We start from the raw sequence: 16,320 nt of genomic DNA, 5'->3' as shown, positions 1-16,320 counted from the left end.
AAAATTATACCCCCATCTTTCTTAGGAATTTTTTATTTTTATCTTTTGCTGTTTTCTTGTGTACGATGATCACAACAGAGTCAGAATACAATACAGAATAGATGTCTACAGAATACAAGTGAAAGCTGACATGTTCATCTGGGTAGCTGATCAACTAGGAAGCACAGGAAAGAAACTAGTGACTCACTTTACGGTTTAACGATCAAACCTGTTACCACAATACTGATAGCTGGTGCATTTAATAGCAGCACATCAGCATTACCCATACATATTGACATTTTCATTATGAAATTCCATTAATTTCCATTTTTTCAGTATCATATTTATTTATTTATTTATTTACATAACTTTATATTTTGTCCCCAATTTGCATTGAAAAGGCACAAGAAATGTTTCAAGGCATTAAATACAGTTTATTGTAATACACAAAAATAATTATATATTTACAAACTATTTTTTTTACAGTGATCTTATATTTTTGCATTTGACTATCATACACTCCATTCTAAAAATCCTTCATAATAGTCATACATGTGGGTCCCCACACCAAGGTATTTGTGTTAGAAGACCAGACATGAAAAATCTGTTAACTATGAAACTATAAAGACCTGAAATTTATTATTATCATCCTTATTAGTTTAAAATTTCTAATTTCAAATCTCAAAATAAATTTAGATTTTGTTTCTTATGATATAGAATAGTGATGTATATCAGTCAGCGATCTTACAGTCCTCTACCTCATTAGTTGAAGGCCAGTACACTTTGAATGAAAAATCATTTTATATGAATATATGAATTATATGAAGTTTTTATATAGAATAGTGATGTAGATTAGTCAGCGATCTTACAGTCCTCTACCTCATTAGTTGAAGGCCAGTACACTTTGAATGAAAAATCATTTTTGGAAAATGAGCCTGGGTTCGTAGCTGAACAGTCTAATGCTGTACAAGTATAAGGATCATGTCTATCAGCTAAAACAAGCAAGTCTGGCACAGGATAAGCCCTTAAGGAACTGTCATATCCCCAGTAAATAGGTCTAGTATGAAGTGGTAGAGGACACAAGTGGGCCTGAGCAAGGATAGTCTTGAGTAACTCATTAGGAATGTCTTTAGGGTCTGTTGGTATATGAATTGCATTGCGACACATCTTGTTTATAAGGTCTTCACGGAAGATTATAATCTCTTGTGTACAGTATTGTATCCTGCAAGGATTTGACGTGAATGAGGCCAGTGGAATCTTCTCGGTAACAACTTTAACTAGGCTTTCTGGAATGGGAGGTCTTGGAATGATATTTCCTGGTCCAGGATCTTGAGGTCCAGGAACAAACACGAATCGAGTTGACTCAAGTAAGGATGGGAATTCTGACACCAAACTAGCAAATGCTTGGAATGATTCTTTTATTGCTTTATACTGCTTAGGCCCATAAGGCTGGGAATTAAAATTCCCACAGAGAATGAACAAGGATGGGGGCATTGTAGAATACCCAGTGAACATGGTACGTAGCTTGTCCACGACTCTTGGTTGATCAAGGAATACATCAGACAAAATCACAAACATAGCATCAGTATTTTCTTTCTCCATATCTTTCAGCTTGCTGGATGCTTTGGCACATGTTTGGGATGGCCCTCCAAAGAAGTTAATACTTCCAAACTGGTTCCTCGTAATCTTACTAGGCTCGGCAGGTGGGAACCCCATGGCAGCAACATGAAATATATCATCATCATATGTACCCTCGGCTAAAACAAAACAACTTTCTGTATAGAGTCCTGTATGGAACTTTGCTTGGCTCATGTCCAACTCCACTGCCCCTGTGGGGTCCTCTAAGTAAAATTTGCCCTCTTTGATTTGACTCAACATTCCAAGTACAATGATTTGTTTTAAACACCCTGTACTGCCGATTAAGAATTCCACGGTTTTTAAATCAAATCTTTCGGAGTTCTGATTCTGTTTTACTGCTTCTAACTCGGCCACGTTGGAGAATAACTCATGTCTTGAGGTCCTTTGCTGTATCACAGTGTATCGTTCAGCGAACAACATAGATTTGATATCAGTAACAGGATGAAGCGATGCTTTGCCTGATACGGGGAAAAACTTTTTCCTATCCACACTGAACGAGAATTTCGGCGTGCTGAAGGCATCGATGATACAGAATGCTTTATCGCTGTCTTCTGATGGATCCTTACTACATTCTTGTACCGCCGTTTCAATCGTGTCTCGATCAACCAGTGACGAACCTAAAGGCTGACTTTGAACGGTTTCCACTATTTTCTCCAACCATTCATCTACTTCAGGTTCAGATAAAGGAGAGAGGACATCCCTGAGGAATTTTGTAGCTTCACTTTTCAGCGAGAGGCCATTTAATCTGAATATCGACAGGATTTTCTTCCTCAGAGGGTCAGCCATCTTGGAACACTCGATCAAAAATGGCGCGAAAATACTAATCGTTGTACGCATGTCTGATTTGATTCGTACTCAAGCCCTTTCATGTACAAATGTACATTGACTAGGGTAGGGTGGGTGAGTCATTTAGTGTTTATGTCATTCTTTAGATATTATCATCGTGTTCGTAATCTAACCAGTGATGAGACCGATAGAGGAACATCACAAGATGTCAGTCCTTCAATGGCAGGCAGAGATTGTACACCTGGAAATAGATAATATGTAAAGTAATAGAATCTACGTACTGTATAAAGATGACAATGTACATATCAAACAGTTTTTTTTCCTTCTTCTTTTTTTCGATGTGAGATAATAAAAATGATTTCCAACTGATTTGATAGTTTTTCTTTCTGTTTTGTACCTCGTATCTCGTATCTCGTACCGAAATTTTATTAATTCATGCAGGGATTCCTGTGGTTATGGCGGGAAACTCTTAACGTGTGCTGATAGGAATGATGTTTGGTTTGGGTTTATCAAAAAGTCAAGTTTGGTGGATTGCGTAGGTATACCGTGAAAACAAAAACACGAGTACGAAACGAATGACAGTGATTATTTCAAATAAAAGTTTACCACAATGATCACGCAACACCCCATGACGAGTCTACACTGGACTGAAAGAAGGAATGTAGGCTCGCCTTTCGAAACGTGTCCATCGATATCATCAGACTCTAGATCTTTACTCGCTTTGCGAAAATTATCTCAATACCCCTGACATAGATATATTTTATGTTATTAGATGGTTTACCGTGTAACAAGTCTTTTGGTAGTTGATATGGCAAAGGAAGCCCATGATGAACACCGAACCCTGCTAACTCAGCACAGAACTTCTGATAGTGATCACGTGATGTTAAACACGTAAGTAGTGATGTTGATGCTGAAAGAAATTGATTAGTTGAGGTTGAGAGAAAACCTGTGTCAAGTTAGCATTGCAGCGTATTTTAGGGCTGTTTTAGGGGAAGAAATAGACGCCCTCTTGGAAATATGTCTCCTACAACAGCCCGAAAATGCACTGGAATGCTAACTCGACCAAGTTTTTGTCTCATCCTCGGAATGGCTAATTGCCGTTTGATGGGTAGTCCGGATTTTGAGGTGATGAGTAGATCAACGCAGATTGCGTATGAAAAATCCCAGTATGATTCGAAACCAACCACATCCCTGGATATCACTGGGTGTGTAGTTGGGGTTTCGCGGCATGGAATGTAGTCGTCGAGGGTGGCCTTGTTCATTTACTACCTTGTGCATGTTTTCATTAGGTGAGTCATTACCGATTTACAGTTTGTTAGCTGGTCTAGAGTTGTTTGTTGGTCTCATAAATCAAGAGACTATGGTCTCTTGAATAAATCTGATCCCCACATTGCTACCTGATATAAGATAGGTCGCATATGTGTATTTGGAAAAGCTACTGTTATAGGCCAAAATTTTCCTTAATATCTACTTACTTTTGGCAATCGATTCATCCAAAGCGTTGTCTACAAAGACTTTGCACTGCGTCAGAAAATCCAGGCTCAACAAAGGCTGCCAGGAGAAAGAGAAAAAATTTGCTCGAGTTAAACAAAAAATCGAAATTTAACTACACGATCATATCTACGATAAATTTGCTATAAGATCGGTGACTAAAATGATTAAAAGTGATATGACTCCGTATACCTTGAGCCGTGAACCTGTGCACTGACATATTCTCTTAAATGCTTGCAAGTAAAAGGTCAATGCAAGCTTGACTTCCCACAGTTCAATGGGGTCTAGATGGTTAATATCTTCCACAGCCTGGAACAACCAAAATAAAACATGAATAGATTGGTATGAATGTGGTAGGGTAGATTCTGATTAGGGTAGTTTAGGATGGGATGGACGGAATGGTTAAGAATGGATAAGATTGTTTTCCTCCCTTCGCAACAATGAACTTCTAGATCTCATATTCGATCATGGATCAAGGGCCACAGGTTTGTTAGCCACTGGCTATTAAGTGCTACCCTCGTAAACAATGACAATTCGTTTATTTCGCAACATTTTCCTGTGTTTTGCCGATCTCCGCGTGCTTTATAACTACACACAGCACGCGCGCGCGTTTTTTTCTCTTTATGATATGTCATGACATGATAGTATGCGATGAGATGGGATAGGATGGGATAGGATAAGATACGATGGGATAGGATGAGGCGGGGTAGGATGGGATGGAGTAGGATGCGATGGGATAGGATGGGGTAGAATGCGATGGGATAGGATGGGATGGGGTAGAATGCAATGGGATAGGATGGGATGGGGTAGGATGCGATGGGATAGGATGGGGTAGAATGCGATGGCATAGGATAGGATGGTATGGGGTAGAATGCGATGGGATAGGATGGGATGGGATAGGATGGGATGGGGTAGGATGCGATGGGATAGGGTGGGTTAGAATGCATTGGGATAGGATGGGATAGGATGGGATGGGGTAGAATGCGATGGGATAGGATGGGATTGGGTAGGAAGGGGTAGGGTAGAATAGAGTGAGATAGGAAGGATGTATAAGAAAAGTGATGTATAACGAAAAGATGTTACAAATAAAAGGGGCAATTCGATCAGCAAACTGGCGTTAGGAGAGGTAAATGTACCTTGTTCATCGAGAGGTAGAGCTTGATAGCATTTGGTTTCTCTTCAGTTATGCACTCGTACAGGATAGATGCAATAAAGGCAGACATGTCCTTTTCCTTCAAAGTAAAATGTTTAACAATGTAAATTGTTTACTTGAAGACGATAGAACTATTAGTTTTACCGCAAGATTGAATAACATTCTGACATGTCTTTAGCGTGTTAAGTTTTGCAGAGAAGAAAAACCGGAGAAAAACCTTCGTATCGAGGGATAGACCGAGGCTCAGGTCAAACGTCAAACTTCACATGAGCTAATTGAAACAATGGATAACAAGGCGGTCTTCTTTGATGTCATTAGGTTCGGCTCATGTGAATTTTGACGTTTAACTTTAGCCTAACTACCTCCACTGACATATTACGTGATGGCGAGTCCAAGAATCAAATCCAAGATTCCAGAGGTGAGGCGCACGCCCTACCGCAACCACGACATTCTTAGTTGTCATGCATATTTTTATTTACGTTGTACGACTATCAAATACTACGACATTCTTAGTTGTCATGCATATTTTTATTTACGTTGTACGACTATCAAATACTACGACATTCTTAGTTGTCATGCATATTTTTATTTACGTTGTACGACTATCAAATACTACGACATTCTTAGTTGTCATGCATATTTTTATTTACGTTGTACAACTATCAATTTGGGGGATGAAGATAAAAGGGAAGAGGGTAGGGCGTTGTTAGTAGAATACACTCCAACGACAAGCTTCATATCATGGCTTCTTGATTTCACTAAGTTGGACAACAAGCAAATTCAATAGCATCATAACGAAGGACCCTACCTTATCAGAGACAGACAGCTTCTCGCAAAATAACCCCGCAAGAGCAACCATCTGAGGCTCTGATGAGAACGAGCGAATGACCTCGGTCTACGAAACAAACAATGAAACAGCAGTCAAAAATAATTAGAGCCCACTTCTGTAACTCTTTCTCGCTTGTTAACTTTTATGTACAACAACAACAATACAAACAACAAAAACACGTCTTTCCTAAAATACGTTAGTGTACTTCAATGTACTTTGAACCTGAATAAATTAGCTGGAAACTTTACTCTTTTGATGGGACAACCGTGTGTGATAAGACTTTAAACAAGATTCTACTGAATAATACAATCACACAAGGAATCCTTCAAGATCGATACTGAGAAAACAAGGTTTGCTATACGAGTGTATAGTGATGATATAGAAATACTCCAACTGACCTTGTCGGACTGTTCAGGAAATGTTCTGGCCAGAAGATTCCTGTATCCCTGTATACAATACAAAACACAGTTATTGTCACATTTATGTATCTTTTTATCGATATAGACCTAGGATCGTCTTGCATGAATAAGATATAGATACTCTCACTACTTCCTCATTCATTTTGACTTATTCATTGATTTGTTCGTTCATTCATTCGCTCTTCCATCGTTCGTTCGTTCATTGTTATTTATATTGGTAGGCGAATAAGAAGGTTAAAACTCGTCGGATTGGCTCCAAAGAGCGTACAGAGACAAAGTAGAGCAGCAAGAACTCACAGGCAAAAATTGATAAGTTAACTACAAAAATGACTATAGATATTCTCAGTACGATATATATAATTCCACACTACATCCCTTTGTAATACAGTATAAGTACATTGTTAGGGCTTCTTGAGCCGTAGCAATATAGTTTTTGCCCGGCTAGCCTCTCATTCAACCACTTCGGGATAAGTTTGAACGAGCAGAAACGAAAGCTTCTTAAATTCTCACGGGAATGAACATGTTTGCTGCGTGAGAAGGGTATATCATGAAGCCAGGTGTATAGCCTCTTACCTTTGGGTCATCAGTATATGATAAATAACCAGCTCGTCTTTTGACCAATACAGTACTAATCTTGGACAAGAGGGTCCTGGTAGAGAATGGAGGTTACGAAAATAATTTTTTTTTATTGCAAGACACAACTTCAGTGTTTTTAGATGTAGTTTAGGCCGGCAAATACCGTGGAAAGTGACCCAGGTTTGATTAAGACATCTTTTCATCAAAGATCGAATCTAGGATTAGCAGTGATGTCAGTAGCTTGGCTTTAATCATCTAGTGGTCCCTAGAAACTTTGTATTTGACAGTGTTACGCGCCAAGCACGGTAAGCACAAAAAGCTGCTGGAAAAAGCTTTGCGCACGTTCGAGAGTCTACACACAACGTCTTGCAATGGTTACATGCAATAACTGCATAGCAAGTAGCAAGTAGTTGCGAGGAAAACACTCCAACATTTTAGACCATTTATACCATCTTTCCAATGAGATAGATCAGACTAATTGTTTCGGGATTTGATAAACTTGAGGGTTTCTCGGTATTTGGGTGGTTTAGTACATACTTGTGGTTATGACGGCTGTGTTCAATGTCCACGTCAATAGGAAGATACCGAGGACCAACGACAGAGATCTAAAACAACACAGCAGAAATGCAAAGACATATTAACACGGCAATTGGATAATGCAACAATGAAAAACCAACTTGATTAATGTAAAAAAAGTACCTTTTTAATGAGATGGAGCTCAGGTATAATACAGGGAGACGCCATGCTAAGAACAGTCTCTGGGTAATGGACAGTACTCTATACAATAACGAATGGTCTGTTAGTTAGAGGTACAATACAGAGAGACAGTCTCTGGGTAATGGACAGTACTCTATACAATAACGAATGGTCTGTTAGTTAGAGGTACAATACAGAGAGACAGTCTCTGGGTAATGGACAGTACTCTATACAATAACGAATGGTCTGTTAGTTAGAGGTACAATACAGAGAGACAGTCTCTGGGTAATGGACAGTACTCTATACAATAACGAATGGTCTGTTAGTTAGAGGTACAATACAGAGAGACAGTCTCTGGGTATTGGACAGTACTCTATACAATAACGAATGGTCTGTTAGAGGTACAATACAGAGACAGTCTCTGGGTAATGGACAGTACTCTATACAATAACGAATGGTCTGTTAGTTAGAGGTACAATACAGAGAGACAGTCTCTGGGTAATTGACAGTACTCTATACAATAACGAATGGTCTGTTAGTTAGAGGTACAATACAGAGAGACAGTCTCTGGGTATTGGACAGTACTCTATACAATAACGAATGGTCTGTTAGAGGTACACTACAGAGAAACAGTCTCTGGGTAATGGACAGTACTCTATACAATAACGAATGGTCTGTTAGTTAGAGGTACAATACAGAGACAGTCTCTGGGTAATGGACAGTACTCTATACAATAACGAATGGTCTGTTAGAGGTACAATACAGGAAGACATTAGAGACCTTTAGCATCACGTTTACCGTAAACTGCTAGGGATCATGCCCAAAAACACGCCCGCAAACACGTAAAAACACTCAGCATCAATGAAATTTAATATGGCGGCTCTTCCAGCAATAACTTCGTTATGACGCCTTGCTAAAGATCGAAAGTTTGAAGGAAAATGCCTAACGTCGGACTGCAGTTTGAGGTTTGCGGTACCTAGCAAGAACGTTATGCTAAAAGCCAAGAGGAGGTTTCTAATCATCACAATTTCACGCCAATTTTCATATACATTGTACGGTTTTGCACATTGTTAGACAATTTACCTTTAGTGTAACGTCTATGGGTACGTAACAAGCACCCTTACTATCGAATTCTCTTGTTACAATAACACGAGGTTCAGCAGCAAGTACATACAGGTGACGAAATGCTTGAAGGTGATACCTGATAATGAACGATAGATAATGTCGTGGAATCATGGATTTCCCTATTGCAATGCACACATACAGAAAAGATACGCAGAGATGGAATGTATGCACGTGGAGGCAAATACACATAGGAAAGGAGTAGGCAGTGGTGATTGATAGAAGGATATAGAGCAGTTTTCGCATGACTGTGAAAAGCTCACGGCACGAACACGTTCTTGACACGGCTAGGGATACGCCAGACCAATCACATTGCTCGAGAATTCACTCTACATCCAATCAAATACCCGGAACACGGCATAAACACGGCGCGGACAGGGTCACGCCAAGGTCACGGCACTTTCAGACCAATCACATTGCACGAATAAACAAAATCACCCAATTAAAATTCTAGAAAACATCAAGGTCACGGCACGGCACTGAGCTTTTCACAGTCATACGAAAACTGCACTATCTATAGCACATGCATATGAAGACCTGTTTAGCCTGGGCTTAATATATTCACATTTCAGACCCTGTGTCATTCTCAACCATAATTTCTTTGTTTACCAGTTACACGTGGCTAATACTGATGTCCCTCAAACATAAAAATGTACCATTCCCAAGGGGATGAAACGTGGTCTGAAATGGGAAAACGTTAAGAACGAGTAAAAAAAAGGTGCAATTAATATAACCATGCTTAAAATCTACGAACCTGTTGTCAGTACTTGATATGGGAAACTTTGGATACAGAGCACAAACCAGAGCAGCAATAGCAGGACCAGATGAGCTTAACGTGTACCTGAAATAGGCAAATATATACTACCATAAGATATATACCTCCCCCTCCAAGAAACAACAGACCAATAGCCATATGGATAGCCATGTGACTACCATAAGATACATACCTCCCCCCTCCAAGAAACAACAGACCAATAGCCATATGGATAGCCATGTGACTACCATAAGATACATACCTCCCCCCTCCAAGAAACAACAGACCAATAGCCATATGGATAGCCATGTGACTACCATAAGATACATACCTCCCCCCTCCAAGAAACAACAGACCAATAGCCATATGGATAGCCATGTGACTACCATAAGATACATCAGCTGAATGACGCTTACGAAGCTGACGAGCAATACGCAGTACATCAAGATTCCCAGTTCCAGCCATGACCTGCAAATGATAGCAAAAATGGCATAAGAAAGTTTATTGAGCACATCATACATAATCATTTGAATGGATAGTTAGAGTAATCTGTGGCTCAGGGTTAGCCCGGATTTTGTGAAGAATATTCATGTGTTCCAGTGAAGGTCCCTGGAATTTCAAAGTGTTTGTATTATCGAAGTCTTGCATTCTTTACTTCACCGTTGGTATTTGTGGATATTTAGACACTGATACGAGGCTACCCCTGAGTAAATGAGTCTGTGATCAAGGAACACAGCGGTATTGTACGAATTCGAAAACGGTCTATTTGGACAATAGAAGAAATTACTATAAACATTACTGGACATGTCTGGATGGATTTTTAAATTGTTTTTCTTTTTTAAAGAAATAAGTTAATATACACGTTTATCTTCTTCTTCATCATTTTTTACATTTACTTCGACAGCGTAATCTTCGTTATCAACCCTTTCTAAAAGTATCACGGGTCATGTCTAGATGATGGTGATATTAAGACTGATTGGACGTGGACTAATACTATAGTTATATGTATACATACCAAAGACAATGCTAACAGACTGACATCCATACATGTCTCTATAGTGGGCTTGCCTGCCTGTGGACCAACGTATACTTCATGTCATCTAACTAGAGCATATTTCATGTCTGTGACAGATTTATTTGACTTTCCTAGGCTTACCTGATCGACCACAGATGAAGACAACAAGTTCTTGAAATATTTGATGTAGTGCATCTAAAAGAGTTGAATCAAGAGTCAATCATCTGAATCAAGATTATACTACCTTAGTAAACTGTTTTAGTATGAAAGATTGACGTACCAAACAATCAAATGCTTGCTGATTGGCTGAACCGGCGAACCTCATTCCCATGGCGAGACAGCAACCAGCGATGATGTTAGCATTGGCTTGACTATTGAATTACAAATATTCAAAATTATTTAGTACTCTTTGCAACTAAGAATTTAAAAATTGCTAAGGTAAAAAGAATAAGTTGGGTGGCCACGGTTAGGCGCAGTTGCAATGCATCTGTGAAAACTTTTATTTTCTCAATTGCTCTCACTGCGCGCATTATTTCTGTTGAAGCAAATCTTGAAGAAATTAAATGTTCAGTCAAACATTACCTCAAAGTCTGAAGATCTATGTCTAATTTCTCGAGTTTTTGAGCTTCAATATTCGAGCAGAAGGCGTAGTTTTTGACGATCTGTGAGGGGAAAAAAGTAAACGTCACTGGTAAGCGACATGCAACATATGCTTACAATTGCATTACACAACGAAAAAACCAATAATTATTGTCAGTCTTTTAGTGTTACTTCTGACTATAATCTACACTTAGTAACTCCAAAGAAAAACTCGTTTTCCTAAAGGTTTGAAAAGAGAAAACATTTCACCCTATCTATCTAAATAATGAAAATAAACAAAAAGCAGGGGTTTCAATAACATGTGCAATTATTCTTACAGCAGGTATATGGGTGTCCACCCACTCCATTGATGGTACAATAGAGTCCCACATGATAAGACCACGACTAAGAAGCTACAAGAGAAAAAAATCACATTAGTCTTCTAATGTTATTAGGAGGATATAGTTTGCACATTTAGACCCTCTGAAGTTGATATTTCTTCATTAACAATTTCTGTTTACAGCTGTACTGAGTAAAACAAAAATTTGCATTTGACATTATGGTGATTGAAAAAATGCATACGTGGACAGAGATGTGCGTAAACCATTGTGTAAATAGACAACAGATCAATATACTAGGCCGGGGGATGGTATAGTATGCCGTAACACTGAAATGGTTTCCCAATCTATCCAAATACGAGTGTAGTTATGTTGCAACAAATTACACTACCACCGCAGCAAGCAATAGGTATTCGCCTTGAATTCTTCAATCAGTTCAGTCACACTATCCTAATACTAGTATCATCGAACATGGTTGGAACTAATTATTCAAAGAAAGGAAAACTAGCCTTACCCTGAGAAGAAGAAAGTCTGGCCGCACAGAGTCCAGTAGGAACTGTGTATCAGGAGCACTAAGCCACGACGCTATTGCACTGAAAAAAATACAAATTGTATTGAAAAAAAGTTTTAAAAAACTCTTTGTCATAAAGTTGGCTTGTGCGCGATAAAGTTTAGTTACTACTGTAGTGGTAAGAAAAGATAGCTTGGCCATACCTGTTATTGGTCTTCATATACATGAGACCGAGTGCAAGGGTAGCACCAGGTGCAGTAACATCAGTATTGACTGTATCACCTTCCTAGATTCACAATACACATTATTATCAGTATAGATCAAGTTATTCTTAGGGCACCCTGCATGAGACCGAGGGCAAGGGTAGCACCAGGTGCAGTAACATTGGTTCTGACTGTATCACCTTCCTGGTTCACAACACACATCATTATTATATAGATAGAAATGTGTTCATGAAATAATGGTACGCCCTACCTTGATTAGATAGCTTGTAGTTTTAAACTTTTCTTTCTGTGTTCCTGCCTATCAAAACAAACACAATCATGTAGTGTTTAAAAAACGAGTAGGAGTGTTTTATCAGGTATAAAAGCACGAGGCGTAGCCGAGTGCTTTTATACCTGATACAACACGATCTACGAGTTTTTTGAACTGCTTAAAACACTCATGAACAACTTATAAGATTTTGGTTCAACTGGAGCCACCATACACGTCACGAACATGGATTTTTATACTTCGATAGAGATTTGACGTCATGGGCATGCGCAACCAGATTCAATAGAAGCTCCCACACGTTGGATATTGCGTGCCAAGGCAAAGACAGGCACGTTAGTCAAAGATCATTAGGGTTGACTATGACCTTGATGAAGCTCTATGTCTTCATCTAAACTTGGATGCATACTTCATCCCTGCTTATTCACCTATTGGGCACTCTTAGTCCCAACGGGATTAATGAACGCTTTATTTTCAACTAACCTTTTCTTTTGTCTTTTGATTGTTTGTTTTTGTTTCCTTGCCTACCTTGCTCTCATTGGTTTCTTTTGTCTTATTCTATCATATATACACTCCTTTCTACCACTTCTTTCTCTTTTACTCCGACGAAGGACTAGCGTCCGAAACGTCAGTAAGTTTTTTCATCTTTTCACGGTGTATAATTTACCTTTTCATCATTACTACTTCATCCCTGATGAAGTCATCCTCATAGTATTCGAGTGGTCTTTATATAAAGATCACGTGTCTTTATATAAAATCATTTGGATACTAATGAAGAGGACTTTATCGGGTATAAAGGTTCATGCACGTGACGTGTATGGTGGCTCCAATTGGACCATAAGCTTATGAATTATTAATGAGTGTTTTAAGTGATTAGAAAAACCGATCTGAATATTACGTCTTCAGTTTATTTTCAAGAATGGGAAAAGGTTTCATTATTTTTGTGTATTCGTCCTCTATTCTACCAGTCCCCCACCCATTCTCCCCCCCCCCCCCCCCCCCCACCGCAGAGATGCCACGTGACTGATAGAATTCTAACCAAACTTCCACTTACAGTTAAGTTTCGTTTAATTTTTCTATTTAGTTATTTGATCCTCGTATGGAATTAATTTTATAGGTTAATAAAATGTAGTCCTATTTCTTTTAGAACTAAGTTACCTGAGGTTTTTTCTGTCCCCCCACCATGTAGTGGTACAACTGATCAGCCATCTTTAAGTCTGCTACCCCAAGAGCCTCGTTACCATGCTAACACAAAACACACTAAGTTTTAAACTATATGACAGGAAAAAAGCAACTTCACAGCCAGGCCAGCAGATAGAGAAAATGGACAAGGGTTTGCTAAGGATCACGGTATAGATTGAGGGAGTTCTATTACCTGTAACATGACTAGCCCTAATGCCAGTCCAGCTGATAGCGAGTAAGACTCTCTGTTAACTGCATTCTCCATCTCTGGACCTGCCGGACGCCCAATTTCAGAGAGCAGGACCTCAGCCATTCGCCTGTGAGCTGTTTCCTGGTAAACGAATCCAATTCCCAGAACACCAGCTACTTGTGCCGAGTGAGGTACATCTAGTTCAGCAGAGGTAGGGGGTAGTAGGGCATCTACATGTATACTGAGCACTTTAGTAGTTGACAGGTCCATGGTACCACGCCTAGCATAACAGGGCATACATACAACAGTTGTGACTCACTGGATTCATATAGAGTGTGTACTCACAATACTAAAAGCCAGGGTACACGATGTGACTACATTTAGTAGGATCACGTAGAAATTCAACAAATGCTTAACAAATGCTTAACAAATGCTTCACCCCATTACTGTGTTGTCCAGCGTTATGCTTTCTATTTGATTGTTTTGTTTCTACATATACGTAATCTCTAAAACCAGCTCACCTTGAAAACCATGTGCATAGCAACATTTTCACAGAATGTATGGTTTAAAAATGTAAGAGGTTTTGATTCGTTCAATCACAACGATCTTGCTGCCACACTATCCACTCATCTAGTTCTATTGTAGCTGATATAACTTACCAATAACAAGATGAAATTTATTGACCGAATGAACTTGGTCTTGTTCAAATTTTGTTCAAAAAATTTTGGTAATTTTTGTCCTCGTTGTCATTATCATCACCACTATCACCATCAACGTCACTATCACCATCGCAACCACCATCACCATCACCATCACCATCCCCATCCCCATCACCATCCCCATCACCATCACCTTCACCATCAACGTCACTATCACCATCGCAACCACCATCACCATTACCATCACCATCACCATCACCATCACCATCCCCATCCCCATCCCCATCCCCATCCCCATCCCCATCACCATCACCTTCACCATCAACGTCACCATCACCATCACCATCACCATCGCAACCACCATCACCATTACCATCACCATCACCATCACCATCACCATCACCTTCACCATCAACGTCACTATCACCATCACCATCCCCATCCCCATCACCATTACCTTCACCATCAACGTCACTATCACCATCGCAACCACCATCACCATTAACATCACCATCACCATCACCATCACCATCACCATCACCATTACCATCAACGTCACTATCACCATTACAGTACTCGCAACCACCAACGTTACCAATACCATCACTGTCATTGTCAGCGTCACAGTCACCACCACCACCAACATCACTATCATCACCCTATTGTATAATCATTCACTCTTGAGATCAATCTTTTTCACTTACTTTGAAGCAGCAATACCGATTAAAGTCCCAACTGTTGTAAGTTCGTGTCCCTGCAAGAACAAGACATAATAATCCAATGTAAAATAATCCAGAAACACTCTTTTCATAGACTATGTGAACTAAGTGTATTATGGCCTCACAACAATGTAATATAGAACAACTGGTTAATAACCTGGGAGGCGTAACTACGAATAAATCGCCTGAGAAAGACTATGCCAATGTAATATAGAACAGCTGGTTCATAACCTGGGAGGCGTAACTACGAATACATCGCCTGAGAAATAATGTCAACATGTCAACAACGTCGTTTTGATCGGCTTACTCAAACGTTTATGAGGAATAGCAACAACGCGCGCAAGGATCAACACTATGGCGGGAAAGTTACTGGATTTTTCCTTCCTGGTAGCGTAGCATACCTCTTCTATTACCTAGTTATGTTGTGCGCCTAGATTGCTTGATTACAAGTGATTAGAAATGGAACATTATGACCAAACTAAAAAGGCTTAATGTAGCTTTATGCCTGGTTTAGATGAGGAAGTCAGATAATAGAAGGACCGTTGATTGTTTTCCTGTCTCAAATGTGGCTAGGTAAGAGATATCATTAGAGTATTAGTACCTTGCTGAGATAGTCGTGTAGATTCATGTGTGCTAGATTTGTTAGATGACCATTGAGACCAAGAGCCATCAAAAAACCAGCGTGTTCGTTTGTTAACTGGTTATCCTTGGGTTTGTTGTACACTATCCATGTACTGTCGATCTGAAAACAACCAATCAATGCTAAATAAGAAGAGAAGAGAAGAAAAGGAAAAGAAAAAATAGGAGGGGAAAAGAAAAGAAAGGGAAGACAAGAGAAACAAAAAGGGAAACAAAGAATTGAGAGAAAACACTGTGATAAAATATCTATCTTTTTTCTCATTTTCCTCCATCCCTCCATTGAAGGTATTTTCTTACTTGAGATATTCCTGGAGCAATCCTAAGCCCAGCAGCTACACCATTATGGAACTGTGGCCACACCTTCATATCTGCTGGAGTATCCACATGATCCAAGCCAACTGTTGTATTTCTTTACAAAACAAAAATATGAAAAAAGAAGTTACACGTTATCCCACGTACGCTAACCCACTTATGACATTCCGAGCGAGTGCACACAAAAATATCAAAATCAAGGCTTGGTGGAGAAACAACTTACTAATCCAAAAAAGCGATAAGT

At 39.4% G+C, this 16,320-nt stretch overlaps 2 protein-coding genes across 2 annotated transcripts in view; both read right to left on the bottom strand.

Moving 5' to 3' along the window:
* Positions 1-400: 400 nt before the first annotated feature.
* Positions 401-2,548, bottom strand: LOC116306280 (DNA polymerase epsilon subunit 2-like). The gene has a single exon (XM_031716304.2). It carries the CDS (start codon positions 2,452-2,454, stop codon positions 832-834), a length of 1,623 nt encoding a protein of 540 aa, XP_031572164.2. The 5' UTR covers positions 2,455-2,548; the 3' UTR covers positions 401-831.
* Positions 2,506-16,320, bottom strand: part of LOC116306279 (anaphase-promoting complex subunit 1) — a 34,163-nt gene continuing 20,348 nt past the window's right edge. The window contains exons 34-59 of the mRNA XM_089024065.1: positions 16,062-16,173; positions 15,727-15,867; positions 15,111-15,160; positions 13,751-14,027; positions 13,534-13,620; positions 12,361-12,408; positions 12,090-12,172; positions 11,890-11,968; positions 11,376-11,450; positions 11,041-11,120; positions 10,739-10,829; positions 10,600-10,653; positions 10,459-10,515; positions 9,775-9,911; positions 9,444-9,530; positions 8,651-8,768; positions 7,571-7,648; positions 7,409-7,476; positions 6,869-6,944; positions 6,275-6,322; positions 5,856-5,942; positions 5,031-5,126; positions 4,087-4,203; positions 3,879-3,954; positions 3,185-3,313; positions 2,506-2,644 (exon numbers count right to left, since the gene is read on the bottom strand). Coding sequence (XP_088880191.1) covers positions 2,556-2,644; positions 3,185-3,313; positions 3,879-3,954; positions 4,087-4,203; positions 5,031-5,126; positions 5,856-5,942; positions 6,275-6,322; positions 6,869-6,944; positions 7,409-7,476; positions 7,571-7,648; positions 8,651-8,768; positions 9,444-9,530; positions 9,775-9,911; positions 10,459-10,515; positions 10,600-10,653; positions 10,739-10,829; positions 11,041-11,120; positions 11,376-11,450; positions 11,890-11,968; positions 12,090-12,172; positions 12,361-12,408; positions 13,534-13,620; positions 13,751-14,027; positions 15,111-15,160; positions 15,727-15,867; positions 16,062-16,173 — 2,440 coding nt within the window. The 3' untranslated portion in view covers positions 2,506-2,555. The remainder of the gene's footprint in view (positions 2,645-3,184; positions 3,314-3,878; positions 3,955-4,086; positions 4,204-5,030; positions 5,127-5,855; positions 5,943-6,274; positions 6,323-6,868; positions 6,945-7,408; positions 7,477-7,570; positions 7,649-8,650; positions 8,769-9,443; positions 9,531-9,774; positions 9,912-10,458; positions 10,516-10,599; positions 10,654-10,738; positions 10,830-11,040; positions 11,121-11,375; positions 11,451-11,889; positions 11,969-12,089; positions 12,173-12,360; positions 12,409-13,533; positions 13,621-13,750; positions 14,028-15,110; positions 15,161-15,726; positions 15,868-16,061; positions 16,174-16,320) is intronic.

The sequence above is a fragment of the Actinia tenebrosa genome, unplaced genomic scaffold (genome assembly GCF_029948245.1).
Source record: "Actinia tenebrosa isolate PJP-AT-01 unplaced genomic scaffold, QUT_ActTen_1.0 PGA_scaffold8__29_contigs__length_14323225, whole genome shotgun sequence".
Lineage (NCBI taxonomy): Eukaryota > Metazoa > Cnidaria > Anthozoa > Actiniaria > Actiniidae > Actinia > Actinia tenebrosa.
Note: the sequence above shows the minus strand (reverse complement) of the source record. Positions and strands in the feature narration are given on the sequence as shown.